This window comes from Lithobates pipiens, unplaced genomic scaffold, assembly GCF_037356315.1.
Source record: "Lithobates pipiens isolate NorthernLeopardFrog02 unplaced genomic scaffold, aLitPip1_a1.2 Scaffold_18, whole genome shotgun sequence".
Lineage (NCBI taxonomy): Eukaryota > Metazoa > Chordata > Amphibia > Anura > Ranidae > Lithobates > Lithobates pipiens.
In genome coordinates, this window is record NW_027507758.1 from 78,381,814 (window position 1) to 78,406,117 (window position 24,304).

Sequence of the window (24,304 nt, forward strand, 5' to 3'; positions counted from 1 at the left end):
TCTGGGATATTTCCCAAGGTAACCTACAAGGCCATTGCTACATTTTATAGACTTGTCACTGCTAAGATTTTTTTTTTTTTTAATGCAATATTGAATTATTTATAGAGAAGAAGAAGAGATGGGACTCACAGTGCTGCAGGTGACCAGGGACTTTGATTTTAAGGCTTTACAAATGATCTGGAACAAATTTTTCGGTGCTTTTTCAAAGTAATATAATTCACCAACACCTCCAGTGAAGTCTTCTAGAGCTTCCAAAGGTAAGCCGCCTTTTAGAGCCTCATAGGACCCATTCAGCCTGTGTGATAAAACAAGAGGTAAATGGTGTCCATAATTATCCCATTACTGAAATAATAAAACAGCAAAGAACAGACTTTTGTGCAATATCTTCTCAGTGAAAACTAGTATGGCAATCATGTATAATTTTAAATTTTGTTGAAAGTGTAACCCTTGCCATACTGCTTAGAAAAAGTTTAAATACATATACATAAACCAACTTCCCTGCCATAAAATTTTGAATTCTTTTCAGAAAGACTTGTGACTGATGCATGCCCTCATTCACTGCATAGCCAGAAGGGTGGCACAGCAAATCACTGTCAAAGTCCTGAAGCTTTCGATGTCATCTGTTGGTCATAAACTATGAGCATCATCACACTCCTGTGTGCCTCCATGTTTCCTGGCTGGTTCTGCACTCTTCTGGATGAATAGAATGAGTGTACAGTGCCTTGAAAAAGTATTCCTACCCCTTGAAATTTTCCACATTTTGTCATGTTACAACCAAAACCTAAATGTATTTTATTAGGATTTTATGTGATAGACCAACACAAAGTGGCATATAATTGTAAAGTGGAAGGAAAAAGATAAATGGTTTTCAAAACATTTTACAAATAAATATCTGAAAAGTGTGGCGTGCATTTGTATTCAGCCCCCTTTACATTGATAGTACTAACTAAAATCTAGTGGAACCAATTGCCTTCAGGCATCTCCTAATTAGTAAATAGAGTCTATCTGTGTGTAATTTAATCTGACTCACTTTTAGGCTGCTTTCACACTGGGGCGGTATTCAGGCGTTACAGCGCTAAAAATAGCGCCTGTGTAACGCCTGAAAAAAACCGGCCCCTTTAACTCCAGTGTGAAAGCCGGAGGGCTTTCACACTGGAGCGATGCGCTGGCAGGACGGTGAAAAAAGTCCTGCCAGCCGCATCTTTGCAGCGGTGAAGGAGCGGTGTATTCACCGCTCCTATACCGCTGCTACCCATTGAAATCAATGGGACACCGCGGCAATACCGCCGGCAAAGCGCCGCTGCAGCGGCGCTTTGCGGGCGGGTTTAACCCCTTTTCGGCCGCTAGCGGGGGTTAAAACCACCCCGCTAGCGCCCGCGCACCGCCGCTAAAACGACGGTAAAGCGCCGCTAAAAATAGCGGCGCTTTACCGCCGACGCTGCTCTCGCCCCAGTGTGAAAGCAGCCTTAGCATAGCATAAAGTCCATTTATTACAGTGCCTACAAAAAGTATTCACACCCCTTGAAATTTTCCACATTTTGTCATCTTACAACCAAAAACATAAATGTATTTTATTAGGATTTTATGTGACAGACCAACACAAAGTGGCAAATAATTGTGAAGTGGAGGGAAAAAGATAAATGTTTTTAATTTTTTTTTTTATAAATAAATATCTAAAAAATGCAGGGTGCATTTTTTGTTCCCCTTTACTCTGACACTCCTAACTAAAATCTAGTGGAACCAATTTCCTTAAAAAGTCACCTAATTAGTCCGCCTGTGTGTAATTTAATCTCAGTATAAATACAGCTATTCTGTGAAGCCCTCGGAGGTTTGTTAGAGAACATTAGTGAACAAGCAGCATCATGAAGGCCAAGGAACACACCCAGGCAGGTCAGGGATAAAGTTGTGGAGAAGTTTAAAGCAGGGTTAGGTTTAAAAAAAAAATATTCCAAGCTTTGAACATCTCAAAGAGCACTGTTCAATCCATCATCCGAAAATGGAAAGAGCATGGCACAACTGCATACCTACCAAGACATGGCCATTCACCTAACCTGACAGGCCGGATAGCATTAATCAGGGAAGCAGCCAAGAGGCCCATGGTAACTCTAGAGGAGCTGCAGAGATCCACAGCTCAGGTGGGAGAATCTGTCCGCAGGACAACTATTGGTCGTGCTCTCCAAAGATCTGGCCTTTATGGAAGAGTGCCAAGAAGAAGGCCATTGTTGAAAAAAATTGAAAACCCTTTATCATTTTTCTTCCACTTTGTGTTGGTCTATCACAAAAAATCCCAATAAAATAAATGTACTTTTTTGGTTGTAACATCACAAAATGTGGAAAAAAGGGGTATAGGTACCCTTTTAAGGCACTGTATACAATTCATAGGATTACATGGGGTCATGGTGCTTTTGATCACTTGCACATTCAGGAGAGGAGCATTTTGGCAGAAAAAAAGCAACAAATTCATGGAAACAAGCGCTGGTGCGTTTAGTGCTTGAACATTCCTTTAAATGGCCATAATAAATTCATATTCTGGCCAATGAAATGACCAAATGCCCAAGCAGCTTAGGTGTGTTTTTGACGCTGCTTTTCTCCTGCCAGGAGAAGAGAGTTCAGAAGAGCTGAGCAAACACCCAGTGTGCATGGGGACTTAATCAATGATATTTTAGAGCCAAGGTAGACATACAGCTAAGGGAGAATTTTTTAGTCTTTTTGGTAAGTCTCCTGATTGTGAGGCATCATATTGCACTTACTTGGCATAGGCCTTCTCCAGGAGGGCGCTCCAGAACTCACAGGCCGCTGTTGACTTGACAAAGAGCAATTTCCCTTTCTTTGTTGGCAGCCGATCGTCCACCACAACATCCACCCACTGCCCGTACTGCCAGAACTGTGGGGAAAGAGGTTACAGTTTAGTATAGACATCGGTGAGTCATAGTTGTAGCTGAATTATGAAACAAATGCTGGGTTTAGTGATGCTTGTGAGGTGATTGGGTGGTTTCATTTAGTTTTATTTTACAGATTATGAAAGTATCTCTTGATATCCTTCCATGTAAATATATACTACTCTCCCATCCAAGTCTTTTTCCATGCTATACTTTTATCCTGGAATCCTTCTTTGTGCTATTAGCCCACCTGTTAGGATTAGATACCTTGAAAGATAAGTCTATATGTCTTTTTAAACAGTACAGAAAAAAAACTGAAATCCAGTGAGCACCCAACTTCCTGTGTGAGATGACAACGCTGCTTTTGCTGCACTCACATATCAACCAGTGTTGTCAGATCTGCAAAACCTTAATACACTTCAAAAGCAGTTCATCAGTGCGCATGCATGTGGTCCCGATGGCAGACTTGCGCTGACTGCGCTCCACACACCCCAAACCCTCAGCAGCTACCAACAACGGACCAGGGAGGACACGCCCACATGTGTGATGTCAATATCATGTGACCTAGATAGCTCTGAGAAGAAGTAAGTGTTCTCTCCAGCATAAAAGACACAACTGAGCATGTGCAGGTTGGCTACTCTGCCTGTGTTAGCTGGCCTTCCACAGATAAACAGTGCAGGAGGGGGAGGATCCATGCATACAGGATAAAAAACACCCTTTAACCCCTTAAGTTCCACGGTGAGTATAACAAGCATGCTATGCTGCATATACAGACTGGTTTTACTGTTGTGGGTTTAGTAACACTTTAAGCAAGATCTTCAATCTATAGGAGAGAGGCTTGATGGTATAGAAAACAAGATGGATAGCACAATTTCAAGGGTTAATCGAAATTCTAAAGTCATCACTGATCCACAATCTCAACCGCATCATTTGGAGGTGGATAGGGCTCACCGGGCCATGATTGCTCCCAGATCTGATGACTTGCCAAGCGACATCGTCGCCAAGCCTAATTTCTACAAAATTAAAGAGAATTAAAGAGAAACTCATGGCAGCGGCAAGATCGCGACCTGTTATCACATTCTTCGGTCAAACTGTCCAGTTATTTGCTGATCTTGCACCATCCACGATACTGAAGTGGAGATCTTTGAAACTGTTACTTGCACAGCTTACAAATTCTTCACATCTCGCGACAAAACACAGATAGAAGTGTTGTTATTTATTTATTTTTTATTTTTTTACTTAAAAGAAATTTGGAGGTGTTTTGAATAAATTTGTTGTACAGAACCCCCCCAAAAAAAATGTAATTTCCTGCTTGTGTGTTTGGCTCACTGATTTTCCCAGGCATCGGCACAGATCCAAATTTTAGGCATCCTCTGCAACAAATATTTTGGTGCAGACGATGATCATTTTTGGTGAGATACACAGAAAGGGTTAATTACTTCTAAAGAGATGTAGACACTGCAACTTTTCTCATTAGAACCCTACAAGTGCATTAGCTGATTAATAATGAAAAGTCACTCCTATTTAGATTCACTCTGCGGGTTGGCACAATCAAATGAACAGCTTTTTCTTCAAAGCAGAAAAAGATAAGAAATTGCAACAAACTTTGTTAAAATCCTTGTACAGTACTGTACTTTGACCACCCAAAGGACATTTTTCATTTATTTTTTTATTTTTTTGTAAATCATTTTTTTATTTAACAGGGTATATCAGGCGGTGATACAAAAGGCACAACAAGGAATGTTACAAAGGCAGAACACATTGTACAGCTCGTTAATTTATTTATTTAGTAATAACAAAAGTGCAGTTACTCTTTGGCCCGTTTCACACAGGGCGGATCCGCTCAGCGGACTCGGCTATCTTAGCGGGGGATCGCTCCATCGATCCTCTCTGAGCAGGTGGATGACAAGTCTGTCTCCGCTGACTGTGCAGGGACAGACCTGTCAGAGCCCAGCTCTCCTCTATGGGAAGATTGAAAGAAAACGAACAGCATGTTTTGCTGGCCGATCATGTGAAAGAGGCCTAAGTATATGTCTGGACAAAATTATGAAAAGAAAAAAAAAAAACATTCATCACTTCTCATTGTAATTACAGAAAAACATCCAGTGAATACACAACTCCCTAACTAAGCTGACAACACTGACTTTGCTGTACTGAAATGCCAACCAGTATGGTCAGCCCTGCCCAGTTATCGCTTGCTGGACTACAGCACACCCCCCCATCCACCTCATGTTGATGAAATAAAGAAGGAGATGGAATTTTTAATACAGCCCAGACTGCACAGGGAAGAAGGTCTGGCATGATTATTATTATACACGATCTATATAGCGCCAACAGTTTGTGCAGCACTGTACAACATAATGACAATATCTGTAAATCTCTCTAGCTGCCTGCATGGCCTCACTGTGTTCTGTTTGCACAACATAAAATCTTTATACCATTTCTTATAGCGTGCCATAACTGAGTTCTCTCTCATATTTCTCTGACATTTTGTTGCATTCCTGACATGTTACATGTTTGTGTTCTACGTCACAGGAAACAATTCCACCTGCTTGTCTCAGCTCGTCCCTTTTATATGGCCTGACATTCATGACACATGTGACATCACTGCCATTAGTCACAATGAGTGGGATAAAAATCCTCCAATTAGGTCATTTTGGACGACATAAATCAGGCTTTTTTCAAAATAATAAAAAGAGCAATGTAGAACAGTATCGGTCATCCATAAAGGGCTGATCTAAGCCTACATGCACACAGGCATATGAATGTATGCTCCAAAGATGCTGCCAGAAGTTGGAGGAAAATATGCCTGTATTGTCACATATGTCCACGCGTTTATGCATGTTAACATATTATGGCGTTTAGAAGCGTAAGAGCATAAACACATCCAGAATATTCATTTATTCTAGCAACTGGAATACATTTGCATGCTTGTCGGAGCCCAGGTTGACATTGAGGGTGGGTTTTGATTCAGCTGAACTCGCACGATTTGACAGACATCTGTGCAGGTTCATGTACAGATGTCTATTTAAATCGCCCCCCAAGTAGCCAAAAGTAATACAAAGTCGTTGCCCCACCTATTCGGTCGGTGCCGTTGCTGGCAATAGCCGCAAATTTGACATGCGATTTGAGATGTCAAAATGGCCCGATGTGAACGTGGGTGGAGTCACTCACAAAACGAAAAAGGTTCTTTAAGGCCTCGTTCACACCTATGCGAATTAGATGTGGCTTACACCGCATCCAATTCGCAGGACATTTCAAAATACATTCATTTTAATGAGGCTGGTTCACATATCTGCGGTACATTCGCATTCCGCATTGCATAAAAAACGTGTGCGGTCTGGCTCAGGTGCGAATTCAGGCCCATTATCTTCTATGGGTACGCATCTGATTCGCAGATGTGTTCCGCTGTCAACAGGATAAAATACTGAAGCAATTCTGAGCTGATACTGATCAAAAACTGACATGAAACGCTGAACAACTGAGGGGTTTATTTACTAATAAGGCAACTCCACTTTGCACTACAAGTGCACTTGGAACGGGGCGTGGCCTAGGTGGTCATGTGAGCGGACGTCTTTCTGAGCAGCTCCGTCTTCTCCCGCTACAATCCTGCTCCATCCTGGGTTAATCCCGCACCGATCGCTGACCGAAAGACACCGACTGCACCGGAGGACCCCCCCGCTTCCCTGGCAGGTGATATCGGCGGATGGGCAAGCGCAGAAGGCAGCCGCCGGCGCGAATGTCTGCGCACACACGCTCGGGCCAAGATGGCCGCCGGACCACCACCGCGGAGCACTGTGATTCTCCGGCCTCCACGCCGGATCTCTTTGGGGAATCCTCTCCGCCGTCCTCCCCGGGACACCCGGACCCCCCGATCCTGGAGTCACAGATCTCGGAGGGAGAGGAGGCGGAGGCGAGTGGCCGGGATCCGACGCTTGCCGATGTGCTGCACACCATTAAGGTAAACCATGTGGCTCTAATGGGGACTGTGGCTGAAATAAGAAGTGACTTTACATTGCTGAGACAGGATGTTCAGAAAATACGCGGAAGGGTGGATGAGACTGAGAAACGTATTAGTGACTTGGAGGATGCAGTTGACCCTATTAAAATTGCCTCCCTGGAAAACAAGATGGACGACCTCGAGAACCGCCTCAGACGTAACAACCTGAGGCTGGTGGGCCTTCCTGAGCGGGTAGAGGGGTCTGACCCAGTGGCCTTTTTGGAAAGTTGGCTTGAGCAGGAATTTGGCCGTGACACCCTGTCCCCCTGCTTTGTGATAGAACGGGCTCACAGAGTCCCGGGCAGACCTCTCCCTGCGGGCAATCCGCCACGTACCATGGTAATTAGGTTGCTGAACTACAGAGACAGAGACGCTATACTACGGGTGGCCAGAGTGAAAGGCAGCTTGAAGATCAATAATGCTGCTGTGTCACTGTATCCGGATTATTCTGTGGCGGTTCGCAACCAACGGGCACAATTTCAGTCTGTTAAACGCAAGCTGAGAGAACACGCAGTGAAGTATTCTATGATATTCCCGGCTACCCTACGTATTGTATATCAGGAGAAGGTTCTTTTCTTCCAGTCACCCAAGGACGTCCTTACATGGTGGGAATCCCTGCCCCAACCCCCTCAAGATCCTGCCTGAAGGATAATGGCCTGGATGGTTATCATTCTATTTTTTTCCTTGCCCCCCCTTTTTTCTTTTTTGCAACTGCCTCGGTCAGGGAGGCGGATCTCTGCGGCTCTTATTGAAACATGTTGGGACTAACCAGATTTATTTTTGTGTTGCGGGACTCTTTTTCTCCTCCATTTTTTGGATGAGTACCTGGGAGCTGCTCCAGGCAGAACGATTTTGAGCCACATTGTGGTGAGGTTATCTAGTTGTGGATAATTGCATGGCTATCAGGCCATGCGCCCCACGCATGGCCCCAGTTTTGGGTACAAGCCCGCTCCATTTCCGTGGGAGCAGGGCAGGGTTGTTGCTGCTACTTGGCAGCCCTTTATTTGTTGTCTGTTGTATGGGTGAGATGTGTGTGGTGTGTGGTTGGATGGGAGTAAGTCTGTGTCACCTGTCCCCCTGGAGGTACTGTGGCTCTGGCTGTCTGGTGAGGGATGGTTTTGGGGTTCCTGGGCGGGCTACACCCGCTTGTTCACGTTCTTGTACACTATTCCCAGCCCGTACATGGCTGAGGTAAACATATGCTCCTGGAATGTTCGGGGGCTAAATTCTAAATTTAAACGTGCACTGGTGTTTGAGCAGATTAAACGACTGCACCCGCATATTCTTTGTCTGCAGGAGACTCATCTGGTGGGCTCAAAAATCCTTTCGTTAAAAAAGTGTTGGGTGGCTCATAACTTTCATTCCACTTACTCCAACTATGCTCGTGGGGTGGCCATCTTAATACGAAAGGGGTTACAGTTTGAGTGCCATCAGGTGGTCTCGGACCCCGGGGGTCAATTTTTAGTATTACATGCCACGGTGCTAAGAACTCCTGTCATTCTGGTCACAATCTATGTTCCTCCGCCAGCCACGGCCACGGTATTCTCCGCTCTGAGTACTAAGTTGTCAATGTTACCTGTTTGCCCTACGTTTATTGTGGGTGATTTCAACTCGGTGCTACAGCCTGATCTGGATCGGTTGAAACCACATGGAAGCGAATCAAGAATGTTTAGTAAATGGTGTGAGGCCTATGGATATGTTGATATTTGGCGTTGGAAATTCCCGGGGGTAAAGGTATTCTCATGTCAATCCAAAACGTATGGCTCTTTGTCCAGACTGGACTATGCATTGGCCACCGGGAGTTTCCTGCCGGTCGTCAGGGCGATTAAATATATCTCTCAAACAGTTTCGGATCACTCACTACTGCAGGTTACCCTTTCCCTGGGGCACTGCCCTACATTTAGGGTGTGGAAACTTAGTCCCTTGTGGGTGTCCACACCGGGGATACAAGAGGCCATTCCCTCAGATATGTCAGACTACTGGTCCACGAACATTGGCACCACGGCAGCGGGACCTACCTGGGATGCCTTTAAGGCGGTACTGCGCGGTTCGTACATTTCCCGTATTAAGCATCATAGACGAGCGGGGAGGGCCCAACAACTGGATCTTGAACGTTCCCTTGAGGAGGCTAAACGTAGACATATACTCAACCCGACTGAGACCACTCGAGGTGACCTGACGAATGCCCACAAGCTGTTACAGTTACATCTTGTGGACACGACTAAAATACAACAACTACACCTGACAGCAAAACTACACGAACACGGGGGTAAGAATGGGAGGCTGTTAGCCTTCCTCGCTCATACGGATTATCTGGATAGTTCCATCTCTGCCATACAACTGCCCAATGGTTCTACTACTGAAGACCCGGGGGCGATAAATCAGGAATTTACCTCATACTACAGCGAACTTTATGACGATCCGGTGCCCCCATCGGAGGCTACATTTCAGGGTTTTTTCTCGTCGTTGGTGTTTCCTGGACTGGAGGAGGACCAACGAGATCTCCTTGAGCAGGAGATTACTCTTGAAGAGGTGGAGGCAGCGATAGGTTCCCTACCGCCTTCGAAGGCCCCCGGCCTTGACGGTATCCCTTCGGCATGGTACCAGACCTATACTGAGTTGGTAGCCCCTAAGCTACTCCTTACGTACAGAGCGTCTTTGAACATGGGATCTCTTCCTGACTCCATGAATGAAGCCCTGATAGTGGTTTTGCCCAAGCCGGGCAAGAACAAATTGCTATGTGAGTCCTACCGTCCTATTTCCCTCCTAAACCACGACGCAAAAATTTTGGCCAAGATATTGGCTCTTCGGTTGCAAAAGGTTATACTCTCATTAATCTCGCCAGATCAGGCTGGGTTTATGCCTGGACGTAGCACTTTTGACAATATACGCAGATTATATCTACATATCCATAGAGCATGTAGGGATAAACAAAGTGGTTTGGTACTGTCCTTAGATGTGTTAAAGGCATTTGATACGGTGCGTTGGTCATTTTTGTGGGAGACAATGGCTAACATGGGCTTTGGCCCACTATTTACAAAATGGGTCCGCCTGCTATACGCTAAGCCGAGTGCGCGGGTGAGAACTAACAGAGATGTCTCATCACCATTTCGGCTGTTTAGGGGGACTAGACAGGGTTGTCCCCTGTCCCCGCTCCTGTTCGCCATCGCCATAGAGCCCCTGGCCCTGGCGGTGCGGCAGGCTTCGGGGATAGGGGGCATCCGAGTAGGATTACTGGAGGAAAAGATATCTTTGTATGCTGATGATGCCTTGATTTATTTGGATGGTAAGGAAGGCTCCTTTCATGGTCTCATGCGGGTGGTTGAGGAATTTGGTGATGTGTCTGGTCTGAGGGTAGGTTGGGACAAGTCAATAGCTTTCCCCATTGGCCCGCGCTGCTCCTATGATTACTTGACCGCGTCTAAACTTCAGACGTCCCAGTCATTTAAATATCTGGGCATTCAGATACATAATGAGCTCCCCAAATATGAAGCCTTGAATATTACCCCAATCACAAAACAGATGGTTGACAGACTTCAAGCGTGGGCAACTCTCCCTCTCAACTTGATAGGTCGTATTAACATCTTTAAGATGATATTCCTCCCAAAATTTCTATACTGTTTTCGAGCTGCCCCGGTCTATCTCCCAAAAAAGGTATTTATGAACATAGAATCCAGTGTGTCCTCCTTTATCTGGCAAAACTCCCATCCGCGATTTGCAAAGACATCTTTACAATCTCCTAAATCGAAAGGAGGCCTGGCCCACCCGAACCTTGGCAAATATTTCCTTGCCTCCCAACTGACATATATATATGATTGGTTGCATTTCAACCCCCCAGCCCCCCTCCGCCATTCTCATGTCAATCCTTCATGCCCCGTTTGACTCGGTTAATGACGTGCTGCACAGAGCCCTACATTCTAGATGCTCTAGATTCTCCCCTATGGCGGTGGGTCTACTGGCCTGGAGAGAGGGAGAGAAACTTCTTTCTATTTCTACCCCGGGCAGGTCACCACAAACACCGATATGGGACAATCCCAGTGTACCTGAATTACAGGGGCACCCGGACTCCCAATGGTGGGCTAGGCTGCATGTTCTGCGCCTGTCCCACATCATCAAGGGAAATGAGTTTGAATCCTTTGAAAACTTACGGGGTACCTTTTCAATAGATAATAAATTTTTCTACAAGTATCTACTTCTTAGACATGCCATTAGGGCGCAGTTTGGTTCCTTGCACATAGAGCTTCAGGAGTCCCCTATGGAGGACCTAATGTCTTACCCGGATCTTACTAAACAGGTTACAACTTTTTATGATCACCTCTCCAGGGTAGGAGCAGACCCATTTTGCAATTCCTTTGTGAAGTGGAAGCGTTTGATACCTGCCCTGGTAGAGGAGGGGTGGGAGGAAACTACTGAAACCTGCTTCCAGGATATTATCAGCACTTCCGACCAATATGTTCAGTTTAAGTTTATTCATCAGCTGCACTACACACCGGCTAGACTGGCTAGAATGGGTTTGAGAACTGAGGCCTTGTGTCCTAGATGTACTCACGATAATGCTGATCTATTTCATATGTTTTGGAGTTGTCCTGGACTAAATGTGTATTGGACGGACCTGTTTACATTTTTCGATGATCATCTTGCTCTCCCGGTGCCTCAAACCCCTGAGGTGGGGCTGCTGGGTATATTGAATGACTTTGTCCACAGGGCGTCAAAACGGACTCTTCTGCGTACCATTTTATTTTATGCACGTAAAGTGATCTTATTGCACTGGAAAGACAATGTTCCTCCCAAAATTCAATCACTGTATGGTATTATTAATGGTGAACTCCCTAAATTTAAAATAGTGTATAAACACAGAGCTTGCTTGAAAAAGTTCCATAAGGTGTGGCAACCATGGTTGGATGTTTCTGGTTCATTTTGGGGGACGGTCCTGTCCTCGCAGGACCCCCTGGGGGGGCTGCGGGGGTAGGGCCGGAGGTTTGGGCTTTGTGGATGGTGGTCCCTGGTATGGGGGGGGGGGAACGAAACAGGGTGGTAAATTGTTACTGTGTGACCTTATATGGCAGCTATTTATGTTGAAATGATACTGCAGAGGGGGACGGTGACAGGTGTGAGTGTGATGGGTGTGTGTGCGCGAATGTTGGCATGTCTGTTTTCGTAGCTTTGTTTTGTTGGGGTTTCTCTGTGTTTTTGCATATAATGGTAGCAGTTTGGTTTACTGCAACGAGGCGTCTTTATTGTTGCCTCTGTATTCACCTCTGGAGAGATACTCCTTGACTTATGTACTGTTTGCCTTATATGCTGTCTGTATGTTCAAAAATATCTTAAAATAAACACCTTTTAAAAAAAAAAAAAAAACAAGTGCACTTGGAAGGGCAGCCGCTGTAGATTGGAGGGGGACATGCGAGAAAAAGAAAAACAGTATTTTAGCTTGTACATGATTGGATGATAAAATCAGCAGAGCTTCCCCTCATTTCATATCTACCCCTTAGATTTACAGTGACTGCACTTTCAAGTACACTTGTAGTGCAGAGTGGACTTGCCCTTAGTAAATCAACCCCAGAGTGTAGTATATCATCCAAATGTTGTTAAAAGTGGATAGAGAAGGAACACTTGTGATGATAGTAGAACATAAAGACTCGGTGCTTCAAGAGGGATTCCACCAAAAAAAAAAAATATTAAAAGCCAGCAGCTATAAATACTACAGCTGCTGACTTTTAATAAATGGACTTTTAATAAATGCAATATATATATATATTGGCTGATATCAGTCAATATTGGACTTCCAAAGCAGATAAAAATGGGACTTGAGTTACCTTGAAGTGGAAGATCCCGGCATAGTTGTTGTCAAAGCTTTGATCTCCTGGAATCACGCGGTTCAAGCACTCTTCATTTAGGGTGAGAGATGCAATAGAGCAAAGAAACCAGCAGTCGCCTGTAAATAAACAATAAAACTTTATAACCATATAGCTTGAAAGACAAAGGCTTTGTCAGGGGGAGAATGTTCACTCAATTTTATTACTGTTAGTGAGGACAATATGATGTTTGAAAATTTGAAGGAACAGGACAGTAAATTTTTCTTGCACAAATACATTTTTAACTGTATGTGGTTTTCATTCAGAAAGTCCATTCATTCCAATTTCCAATGTTAAAAGCAAACACATTTTCAATGACACTCCCCAAGTCATCGAATGTACTGACAATTTTCATATGAATGCAGAAAATCTGCGAGTTTATGGCCAGTTCTACACTATTGGTGCGTACGCAAGATCAGAATTCTCGTCGGAAAAGCCTTGGATGTTTTTTTTCCGACGGAATTCCGCTCAAGCTTGTGTTGCCTACACACGGTCACACCAAATTCCGACAGTCTAGAACGCGGTGACGTAGAACACTATGACAAGCCGTGAAAATGAAGTTCAATGCTTCCGAGCATGCGTCAAATTTATTTCCGAGCATGCGTAGGAATTTTGCATGTCTTAACTGCTACAGACGATCGGAATTTTCAATCAAAACTTTTTGCGGCGGAAAAATTGAAAACATGCTCTCAAACTTTTGCTGGCGGAAATTCGGCCAGCAAAATTCCGATGGGGCATACACACAGTCCCATTTTCCGAAGAAAAGCTCTGATTGGTCTTTTGCTGGCTGAATTTACGATCGTGTGTACGCGGCATTACACATTATACCAAAAATTAGAGGTTGATGTCTGCTATATGCGACCACATCCCTATATGTTTAAAGAAAAAGAGTTTCCCTCCATGAAATGGGACTTTAAAGGCTGAGAGCGTAGACATCATTTCCATTAAAAAAACATATTCTTTATCATAGAAAATAACATACAAAAATGTATATAAAAAAATTAAGTACAGTAAAATTGGGGTCCGCAATTGCACATCACAACATTGTACATATCTATTGCAAAGATAGCATGGGCATATCCGACACGTTTTGGAGTCACTTGGCTCCTTCCTCAGGGATAACTCAGTTACAGTGCAGTGTATTACAGTGCAGTACAGTGTGAGTATAATATAGTGTCCCCAAGCTGTTAAAAAACTGGCCAGCTCATTAAAATCATAACGAATAATTGCCAATACATCCAAAAAATGTACTCTTATGATGGCGCAGGAGGGATAGGTGGGATTTGCACAACAAGCAGGGGCACACTTAGCTAACACAGAGATCACTCAGTGTAGTATTGCAGTGGGGCCCAAAAGGAAGGATATTGAAAAAGGATCAGAAGCTGGTGGTGGCCTCCTGGAGAAGAGGTGAATTTACACCCCAATGATGTATCTAGGTGCCACTCACTTGTTTACACCTCTGTCCCTCACAACGTTGTGAACAAGATGAAAGGAATTTGACTGGCCTGCAAAGAGTCCTGACCTCAATCCGATAGAACACTTTTGTGAAGAATTCCTTTGTGAAGAATTAGAGCAAAGACTGCGAGCCAGGCCTTCTCGTCCAACATCAGTGCCTGACCTCACAAATGCGCTTCTGGAAGAATGGTCAAACATTCCCATAGACACACTCTGAAACATTGTGGAGAGCCTTCCCAGAAGAGCTGAAACTGTTCTAGCTGCAAAGGGTAGGCCAACTCAATATTGAACTTTACGGACTAAGACTGGGATGCCATTAAAGTTCACATGTGTGTGAAGGAAGGTGTCCCAATACTTTTGACAATAGTGTATATCTGATGCTATATCTGTTTTAAATTATATATAAATCCAAGAACAAAATTGTGGGTGAAAGGGAATGAAGGTCCTTTCCGAAGCTTTTCATATACGTAACGGGATGCGTCAGGACTGCCTGCTTTCACCTCTGATCTTTATGACCCTAGAGCCTTTCCTGAGAACTATTAGAGCTCATCCAGATGTGAAATGTATCACAACCAAGTCATGTGACCATAAAGTAGCTGCCTACGCAGACTATTTCATCTTTTTCCTTACATCCCCTTCTGTTTCACTTCCATCCCTGCTTGCAGAAATTCATAGATATGGAAGCTATGGGGGTGGAACTACCTTCCATGACCCAGCAGCAACTAAGTCATTTGTTTAAATTTAAATGGACAGCCATTGGCTTGCACGGCTGTCAATCACATCCAATGATAGGGAGTGGGACCGAGTCATACACATTGGGGGTTATTTACGAAAGGCAAATCCACTTTGCACTGCAAGTGCACTTGGAAGTGCAGTCGCTCTAAATCTAAGGCATAGATCTGAAATGAGTGGAAGCTCTGCTGATTTTATCATCCAATCATGTGCAAGCTAAAATATTGTTTTTTATTTTCCTCGCATGTCCCCCTCAGATCTACAGCGACTTTACTTCCAAGTGCACTTGCAGTGCAAAGTGGATTTTCTTTTAGTAAATAAACCCCATTGTGTCTATGGACGCAGCGTGTATGAATGGGAGCGCGCCCGCAAGCAAACCCCATCAGGATAGAGATTCCCAGTGGGAGGTTAGCTATTGCAGGGAGGAGACGAGACAGCCGCTGAGGGACCCCAGAACAGGAGGATCAGGGCCACTCTGTGCAAAACGAACTGCACAGTGGAGGTAAGTATAACATGTTTGTTATTTAAAAAAAAAAAAAAACATACAGCCCCTTTAAGTTCTGTTGGCAGATAACATATCTAGTTTTATTTGTTTTCTTTTTTTAATGCACAATAAAAAAAATGTGGAGAATAATACTTGGCTTTGTGTTTTACTTCAAATGACAGTTTGGGAGTAGGCAGTTACATTTAAAAAAATACAATGTAGAATTGACAAGAGACACCAACATAGTTGTATCTTTGATCTTAAAAACTAGGGGATAATGCAAAAAAAAAAAGCATAATAATATTATTCTTGATATCACTAGAAAAAAAAAGCCTTTGAAAATTTGTTTGCAATAACTCCATCAATATCACCAGCAGAGCAGCTTCATTATTATCCCATTAAAGAAGAAGAGAATGTGCGCTGCATTTGGAGATTTCATAATTTGTCACGTCACGAATGTTAATTCTCCATTACGAACACTAGTTTACAAGACCGACCGCTTCTGGCTCGTCCTTGCTTCCGAGCATGTGTGTTTGTACTTTGGACTTTTGTCCGACGTACTTGTGTACAGAGAATCTGACAATGGACTTTTGTCAGAGGAAAAATAAAATAAAAACCTGCCATCCAACATTTGTCCGCGGAGAATCCGACAACAATTGTCCAATTCCCACTGGAAAATCCGATCGTGTGTACGAGGCTTAAGTTCTCTCAGCCACAGAAAGACAGGTAATAGTTTTTGCTCACAAGGCCTCTCTGGCTAGAAGATACCAGGTGGGAGGTTATAAACTTCTCACACGATGGTACAGATCTCCAGCCAAATTGCATAGAATATATCTGCAGATCCCAAGCACATGTTGGTGCTGTGGGAAATCTGTGGGGACCTTCTACTTATTTTTTTGGGAATGCCCACAATTAAAGCGGAGGTCCACCCTAAAGTGGACCTTCCGCTCATTGGAATCCCCCCCCTCCGGCGCCACAATTGGCACCTTTCAGGGGGGAGAGGGGTGCAGGTATCTGTACAGTACAGGTATCTGCACCCACTTCCGGCGTAGATTCTGCAGAAGGTACGCCCCTTTCCGCAGAATCTACGCCCCTTTCCGAAAGTCCCCCGCTGCCTGCTGGGAAACACACGGATCCCAGAGACAGCGGGGACCATACTTATTGCGCAGCACGACTCACGCATGCGCAGTAGGGAACCAGGAAATGAAGCCGAAAGGCTCCACTTCCTGATTCCCATACCCAAAATGGTGGCAGGTTCACCCGAGAGACGATCAGGAGATCGGCTTGGGGTGCCGACATCGCGGGCGCGCTGGGCGGGTAAGTGTCACTATTTTAGAAGTCAGCAGGTGCAGTATTTATAGCTGCTGGCTTTAAAAAAAAAAAAAAACAGCGGACTCCCGGCGGACTCCCGCTTTAAACAATTTTTGGACTGCTGTAGAATCTATAATTAAGATGCTGACCAGAGTTTTACTCTGGAGAAACCCACAGGCTTACCTATTGAATAACACCCCATGACACCTCTTTGTCTAACAACAAATTTAAGAACTGAGACATTTGCTTATGGCGGCCAGGGATTGTAGTTTGGGCTGGGTGGCAATCATGGCTCCCTCCTTTGGTACAGTGGAGAAGGGAGCATAGCCACCTTAGGAGAGGAAGTGTGTTATTTGTGGGTTTACCAAATGAAAATGAAAGGAAAAAAAGTCTGATGAATATAAACAAATGCAGCCACTACATCTGGTAAGATGCACTATGGTAAATCTAGGTTCTTGGGTTTAGATACTTTTTAACTGCATATTCCAAGCTGAACTCATCACTTGCCTTCATCAGAAAATACATGACCAAATACCAGTGACAGATCTGAGCATTGCCTTTGATCATGAGGACATGCACAGAGCCACCAAGAGAAGGAAATGGAGATACATTTCTATGCTACAAATTACCTTTGAGCGAAGGGATCAGACCTTTCATCACACATGCACCACATCCGCTCATTATGGTGCTGGAAGAAAGGTTGTAGGGGGTTTCGGTAGTTAGTGTAGTGTGGATGGACTGATCTCTGCTTGCTGACAGATCTTCTCATCTATAATCACTCTAATGCCCTGTACGCATGACCGGTTTTCCTGTCGGAATAAACTCTGAAGGTTTTTCCAACGGAATTCCGCTGAAACTGTCTTGCGTACACACGATCACACCGAAGTCCGATTGTCAAGAACGCGGTGATGTACAACACGTACGACGGGACTAGAAAAAGGAAGTTTAATAGCCAGTAGCCAATAGCTTCCATCTCGTACTTGTTTCAGAGCATGCGTCATTTTTGGTCCGTCGGAACAACAGATAGACGAGCGGTTTTCCCAATAGGAATTGGTTCCGTCAGAAATATTTAGAACAGGTTCTATTTCTAGGTCAGTCAGAATTTTTGATGCAAAAAGTCAGATGGGGCATACACACGATTGGAATATACAGTGAAAAGCTTCCATCTGACTTTTTCCTTCAGTCATTCCGCTCGTGTGTACGTGGCATAAGGAATACTGAACACCATTTGCGCAAACTTTTTGCTCACCTAAAGATCCTTGTCGTACATCAGATCGATTTGCTCCTTCATTAATAAATTGAGGCTTTTCCTTTATTTCCTAAGAGAGAATACAAAAATGTAGATGTTACAGGATGCTACTGAAGCATGATTCTAAAAAAAGTATAACTTTGCCCAACACTGAACTGTTATGTTAAGTTCTGGAAGGGTGCTGTTGTTTTAAAGGAGACCTTTCCTGAGAGGACCATGGATGCTGCCGCTGCAGGCTCCTTATTCTGCAGATCCTTGTTCCCTGCCTGTCATAGTGATCCTCTGGATTCAGTCCTTTGAGTCACTAATCCAGAACAACTATACAGATAATGACTTTACTCAAACCTTCTTATTTGCCTGTGTTCAATGCCAGTACCTTGAAGTATTAAGGATGAACAGGACAGCCTAGCAGCTAGTATTTTAAGAAAAGGAACAACTGTGGCATTCCTCTATTACTTTTAGAAATATTTGCTTTTAAGTGTATGTCGGAACAAAAAAAAAGTATATGCATTACATCTCTGCAACACGTGTGCATTTCCCCATGTTTTATCTCTTTAAAGATCCTGCAAGTACAGAAAAAATACTGCTTGGTGGAATGAATGCAGTGTGCTCCTAATGTCCTGCTGTGTATGGGATTGAAGTTCAAATATTCTATGAAATTTCCACATGCACATCCAGCTTAAAGTGGGACTAAATTCCCGACTACTCACCTATATTCCAGTGGTCTGATGCCTTGGACGCCCCCCGCCAGCGCCAACATCTTTTCCTCCCACTTCTTCTTGGTGGCAGTTTTTTGGCCATCTAGTCTGACCGGCACAGGGTGATGTCACTCCCGTGCATGAGTGCAAGTCATTCTACACTGAACACTGGCACAATGCTGGATATATAGGCTGAATTGCGCCTGCACGGTTTAGTGTACATTTTGCAAAAGATTACTAACAGGCAGGTAAGTTTATTTTATTGCAAAAGGGGCACTGCATGTCCCTTCTGCAATAGAGTCTGCTCATCATTTTTTTTTCAAGCTTTAGTTACACTTTAACCACTTGCTTACTGGGCACTTAAACCCCCCTCAGTCCCAGACCAATTTTCAGCTTTCAGCGCTGATGCACTTTGAATGACAATTGCGCGGTCATACAACGCTGTACCCAAATGAAATTTTTATCATTTTTTTCCCACAAATACAGCTTTCTTTTGGTGGTATTTAGTTACAGCTCGGAGTTTTATTTTTTGCTAAACAAACAAAAAAAGATGCAAAAAAAAAAAATCATGTTTTAATAGTTTGTTATAAAATTTTGCAAACGGGTCATTTTTCTCCTTCATTGAAGTGCGCTGATTAGGCGGCACTGATGGCTGCATTGGTGGGCACTGATGGGCTGCATTGGTGGGCACTGATGGGCTGCATTGGTGGGCACTGATAGGCTGCACTGGTGGGCACTGATAGGCATAGTTAAGGCGGCACTAATAGGCACAGATAAGGCGGCACCGATGGGCACAACTAAGGCGGCACTGACGGGCAAAGATGGGCACAGATAAGATGGCATGGATGGGTGGCACGGATAAGTGGCACGGATGGGTGGCACGGATGGGCACTGATAGGTACCACTGATAGATGGGACTGATGGGCACTGATAGGTGGCTCTGATAGGTGGCACTGCTGGGCACTGATGGGCGGCACTGCTGGGCACTGATGGGCGGCACTGGGGTGCAGCACCTTTGAGGCACATTGTGGGCACATTGTGGGCACTGTGGGTGGCACTGTTGGTGGCACTGCTGGATGGCACTGTGGGTGGCACTGTGGGTGGCACTGTGGGCACTATGGGCACTGCTGGGTGGCACTGCTGGGGGGCACTTACTTTTGCTTTTACTTTTTTTCAGGATGGCACTGCGGTGGGCAGGTGGGCACTGGCAGGGGGCAGGTGGTCAGCGGTATTGCTTGCCGTGATCGGGACTGATGTCCCGATCACGGCCGCCGGTGATCGGCTTTTTTTTTCTCTCCTCGCGCTGTCAGCGCGAGGAGGAATAATAGCCGATTACCGGCTCCGTTCTATCACATGATCAGCTGTCATTGGCTGACAGCTGATCACGTGATAAGGGGTCGGGATCGACCCCTTGCACGGATCGGTGATCAGGCGAGTCTCACGGACTCGCCGATCACAGAGCGCGCCGCGCGCCCGTCAGGGCGCGCGCAGGCCGCTCGTTCCCGGGACGACGTCAATAGACGTAGTCCCGGAAAAGTAGATCCGCGCTAATGCCGTCATTTGGCAATAGCGCGGATCTCAAGTGGTTAAAGAACAATTAAGTTTCTCTGGCCTTTTATTACATATCATTATCACCACAAATTCTATGGCCTGTGGGTATACATATGATCTCTTTCTCTTAGGCTGCCATCACACTTCAGACTGCATTCACGCTTCAGCGTTTTCAATCGCAGGCAGATTTGCCGCAATTCAATTTGAAAGCGCTGATGTGTGAATGACAAATCGCAGGACACGGATTTGAGATTCCATTCATTTGAATGACACCTAAAAAGTAGCTCCTGAACTTTTTTGGGCGACTTGCTTCCTGGGACTGCCACAAGATTTATGGCGCGACAATAGCGGCAGACCCGCACTGTCATTTTAGGTGTCATTCAAATGAATGGCATCTCAAATGCGAGTCCTGTGATTTGTCATTTACACATTGGCACTTTCAAATCGCAGGCAGAATCACGGCAAATCTGCCCATGATTCAAAACGCTGAAGCGTGACTGCAGCCTCAATTTGGAGCCTAGAAGAGCAACAGGAAACTTGAATATACCTACCTCTTTTTTTTTGTTTCTTTTCGTGTTGCTTATTTTGTTATTGCTCACTGAGCTAAGTTACGTACAAGCCATGCTTGCTGAAAGATTTCTCTGTAATTTACGTTTTTTTCTATGCTAGTAAGTACTGAAGTAAGTACTGAAATTTTTGGAAACGAAAGAACAATTTAACCACAGGTAAGTTATTAAAGTCTCACTTACCGCAGGTCTTTTCCAGACGAGCCCTTGTACCTTTTCTGATTTTGGTCCAAGATCATTGACGCCCAGAGAAGTCTGAGCAGCTGGAAATGTTGGATCTTCAAATAGCTTTCCAGATGCCAGGCACTGTGCCAGCAGCTCCTCGTAGTCCTGGTTCAAGTATTTTACCGGGTTTTTATTGGTGCCAATGCCTAGGGCTAAGCACCTATCCTTGGCCAGCTGAGCAGCAATACTTGCCATAGTGTAGATGCTCAGTACACTGATGTAGAGAGGAGAGAAGCTAAAGAGGCAGATTCAGTTTATATATATAGAAGAGAAAACTAGGTGTCAAAACCCTAAGGGCAGTAGGGAGGAGAAAGGCCAGACTCAGAAGGGTGGGAGGGCAATGCTCAGCGAGGTGGGACAGGGTGTGTATTGGAGGATTATCTTCCTAAAGAAAGTTACAAGTGTGTTTAGACCTCTGATAACACCAGAAAACACAGTCCAAAAAAAAAAAATACATAAAAAAAAAAGGAAAACATTACAATATAATATAAAAAAAAAAATAGAAAATTATAATAAATACACAAACAAAAGGTTATTAATAATGAATATACGTTTATTTGATAACGGGCATTTCCGTTTCCAGCAGGTAAAAACAAATGTGGTTTGTGTTTCTAAGGACTTGGCTGATGGAGTAGTTCATACAGTTAAAGATTCTGGTACTAGAAATCCAGCATGTTGTGTGCACCAATGTTCGTACATTGGGTAGCAAGCTTTGTGAGCTATCAACTCTTCTGTACAAAGCTAATGCAGACTGTGTTGTGATTACTGAGACAAGGTTCAGGGATTTTTTTTTAAATCAGATCTTTTTTTTATTTTTATATGCAAACAACATTAAAACAATTCAAACAGGTTATTCAAACAAAATTACATTAAACCAAACATAGCTCAAAAAAATAAAAAATAAAAACCCCAAGCCACCCCACCACAACAACCCCCCCATCCCCACCCTACTCTTGGAGTATATATAAAAAAGTAAAAGAAGAAAAAGAAAAAAGAACAGTATCTAATATTGCAAAGTACATAGTACATATTGGTTTATAGTAATGCCTAGGTCATGGATTGGAGCCACCTTGACCAGGTGGCATCAAACTTACTCATGGAATTCCTTAGAAAATATGTATGCTTTCCAGAAGGAATAAATCCTATTGAGATCTAGAATGCACTCAGATACAGTCGGCGGGTAGGAAGAGGTCCACCTCTGCCGGTGGGCCCATCCCAGACCTCCTCCGGGGTGGGACCGATATCTTTTTCCCAACCTATATGTAGCAGAGGTAAGACCCTTTGTTGACCTTGCTTGTACTATCTTGTCAATAATAAAGATAGGGGGAAGAACATCCTAGCAGAAGAGAACTGGGCATGTAAAGCATGTCTTAGTTGAAGGAATTGATAGAACCAATTGGATTGTAGTGAAAACTCTCCTCTGAGCTGTTCAAAGGATTTAAGTATACCATTCACGTATAGCTGAGCTAAAGTTGTTATTCCTAATTTTCCCCATCTCTTAAAGCCTCTAAGAGCAAAAATTTGAGGAAGTCTATAATTTTCCCATATGAGGGTGTACCTGGTAGGATAAGAGACAGCCAGCATTTTTTTAACTGTATCCCATATTTTACACATTAACATACAGGTGGGCATATCGGCGAGCGAGATATCCCCTCTTGCGCCATCTAAAGCATGAAGTAGTAGCCGACCCTTAAATGCATACGAAAATAATCGTTGAGCAGGAAGGGGTATCTGCTCAGAATCCAATCCAGCAAAATGCTGTAAGAGAAACACCACCGCTCTAGGCAAATCCAGAGAACACAAAAATAGCTTCTCCAGGGGATCTGGAGATCTGGGTGCGAGCCACAGCATGCAGACAATGTAGGTAATGAGAAGACTCTGGACGGTCGCACTCCAAAACAAATTCAGTGCCTTTATTCAAAAAAAAAAACACAGGAACACTACAAATAACATCACAGCAAGAAGCAACAACAACAACTGACGCATTTCACACTACAGGGAGTGCTTATTCATAGCTGACAAACATGAGGGCAAGCAACAAATAAATAAGGTATTGCAATTTGACAGGGGGCGGAGCAGAGCAATGATTTAGTTAAACAGTGAATACATCACCTGGTTACTAGCCCACCTAGTCCACCTGATTTTATTTAACAAGTGATGGAGGCTCTCAGTGTCAACCAAGAAAATCATTGTTTTGCAAAACTAAAACCTTGATCAACATCCATTTGATGAGGCAAGGTATATGCATATATTTTATAAAGAAACAAAGAAATTGTGTAAAAGTGAAAAATAAAACTGTGAAAAAAATATGTGATATGAAGGTGCATATTTAAACATGGCTAGAACATCCATGGGGGTGTGTAAAATGAGTGACTAAGTACATGAAATAAAAGATGAATAAAATTATAATTGTCATAATTAGAATGTGCTATGTTTAGTCCAGTGAATGTGTAAATATATATAGACATATATATATATATATATATATATATATATATATATATATATATATATATATATATATGATAATATATAGTATATAAACCATTTGAATATAAATGTAAAAGTACAACAATGTGTGCACATACACTTATTAAATAAAATCAGGTGGACTAGGTGGGCTAATAACCAGGTGATGTATTTCACTGTTTAACTGAATCATTGCTCGGCTCCGCCCCCTGTCAAATGCTTGCCCTCATGTTTGTCAGCTATGAATAAGCACTCCCTGTAGTGTGAAACGTGTCAGCTGTTGTCGCTTCTTGCTGTGATGTTATTTGTAGTGTTCTTGTGGTTTTTCTGAATAAAGGTACTGAATTTGTTTTGGAGTGCGGCCGTCCAGCAAAATGCTGTAGTTGGGATGCAAAAAAGTATAACTTTGGATTAGGAACTGCCAATCCACCTGCATTTTTGGGGGGTGTTGTAAAGTCTTCAGTTTAATACAAGGGGTTTTGTTCCACCATATTAATCGCCTGAATATGATGTTAATCTTGATAAAAATCCGTATGGGTATGCAAATCTGGGCATTGAGTAAAAAAAAAGAAGCTGAGACATCCATATCATCTTGATTAAGCTGATATGGCCTATTAGTGATAGGGTGAGCTTATTCCAGGTTTTACTTTGGTTTTGAAATATAGAAAGTAATGGAAGTATATTATCCACATATATGAGTGTGGGGAGTCAGAAATAAGTATACCCAAATATTTTATGGAGGACACAACCTTAAAGCGGTTGTATAGTCTTTTTTATAACTTTTACCTACAGGTAAGCCTATAATAAGGCTTACCTGTAGGTAAAAAAAA

The 24,304-nt window shown here is 43.6% G+C and overlaps 1 protein-coding gene across 1 annotated transcript in view; it reads right to left on the minus strand.

The window, feature by feature from the left end:
• The window catches only part of LOC143987224 (calpain-8-like), a 55,813-nt gene extending 34,545 nt beyond the window's left edge, over nt 1-21,268 (minus strand). The window contains exons 1-5 of the mRNA XM_077485813.1: nt 20,964-21,268; nt 17,966-18,035; nt 12,696-12,814; nt 2,751-2,884; nt 130-295 (exon numbers count right to left, since the gene is read on the minus strand). Of these exons, the coding sequence (XP_077341939.1) occupies nt 130-295; nt 2,751-2,884; nt 12,696-12,814; nt 17,966-18,035; nt 20,964-21,200 (726 nt within the window). The 5' untranslated portion in view covers nt 21,201-21,268. The remainder of the gene's footprint in view (nt 1-129; nt 296-2,750; nt 2,885-12,695; nt 12,815-17,965; nt 18,036-20,963) is intronic.
• Between the last annotated feature and the right edge of the window lie 3,036 nt (nt 21,269-24,304).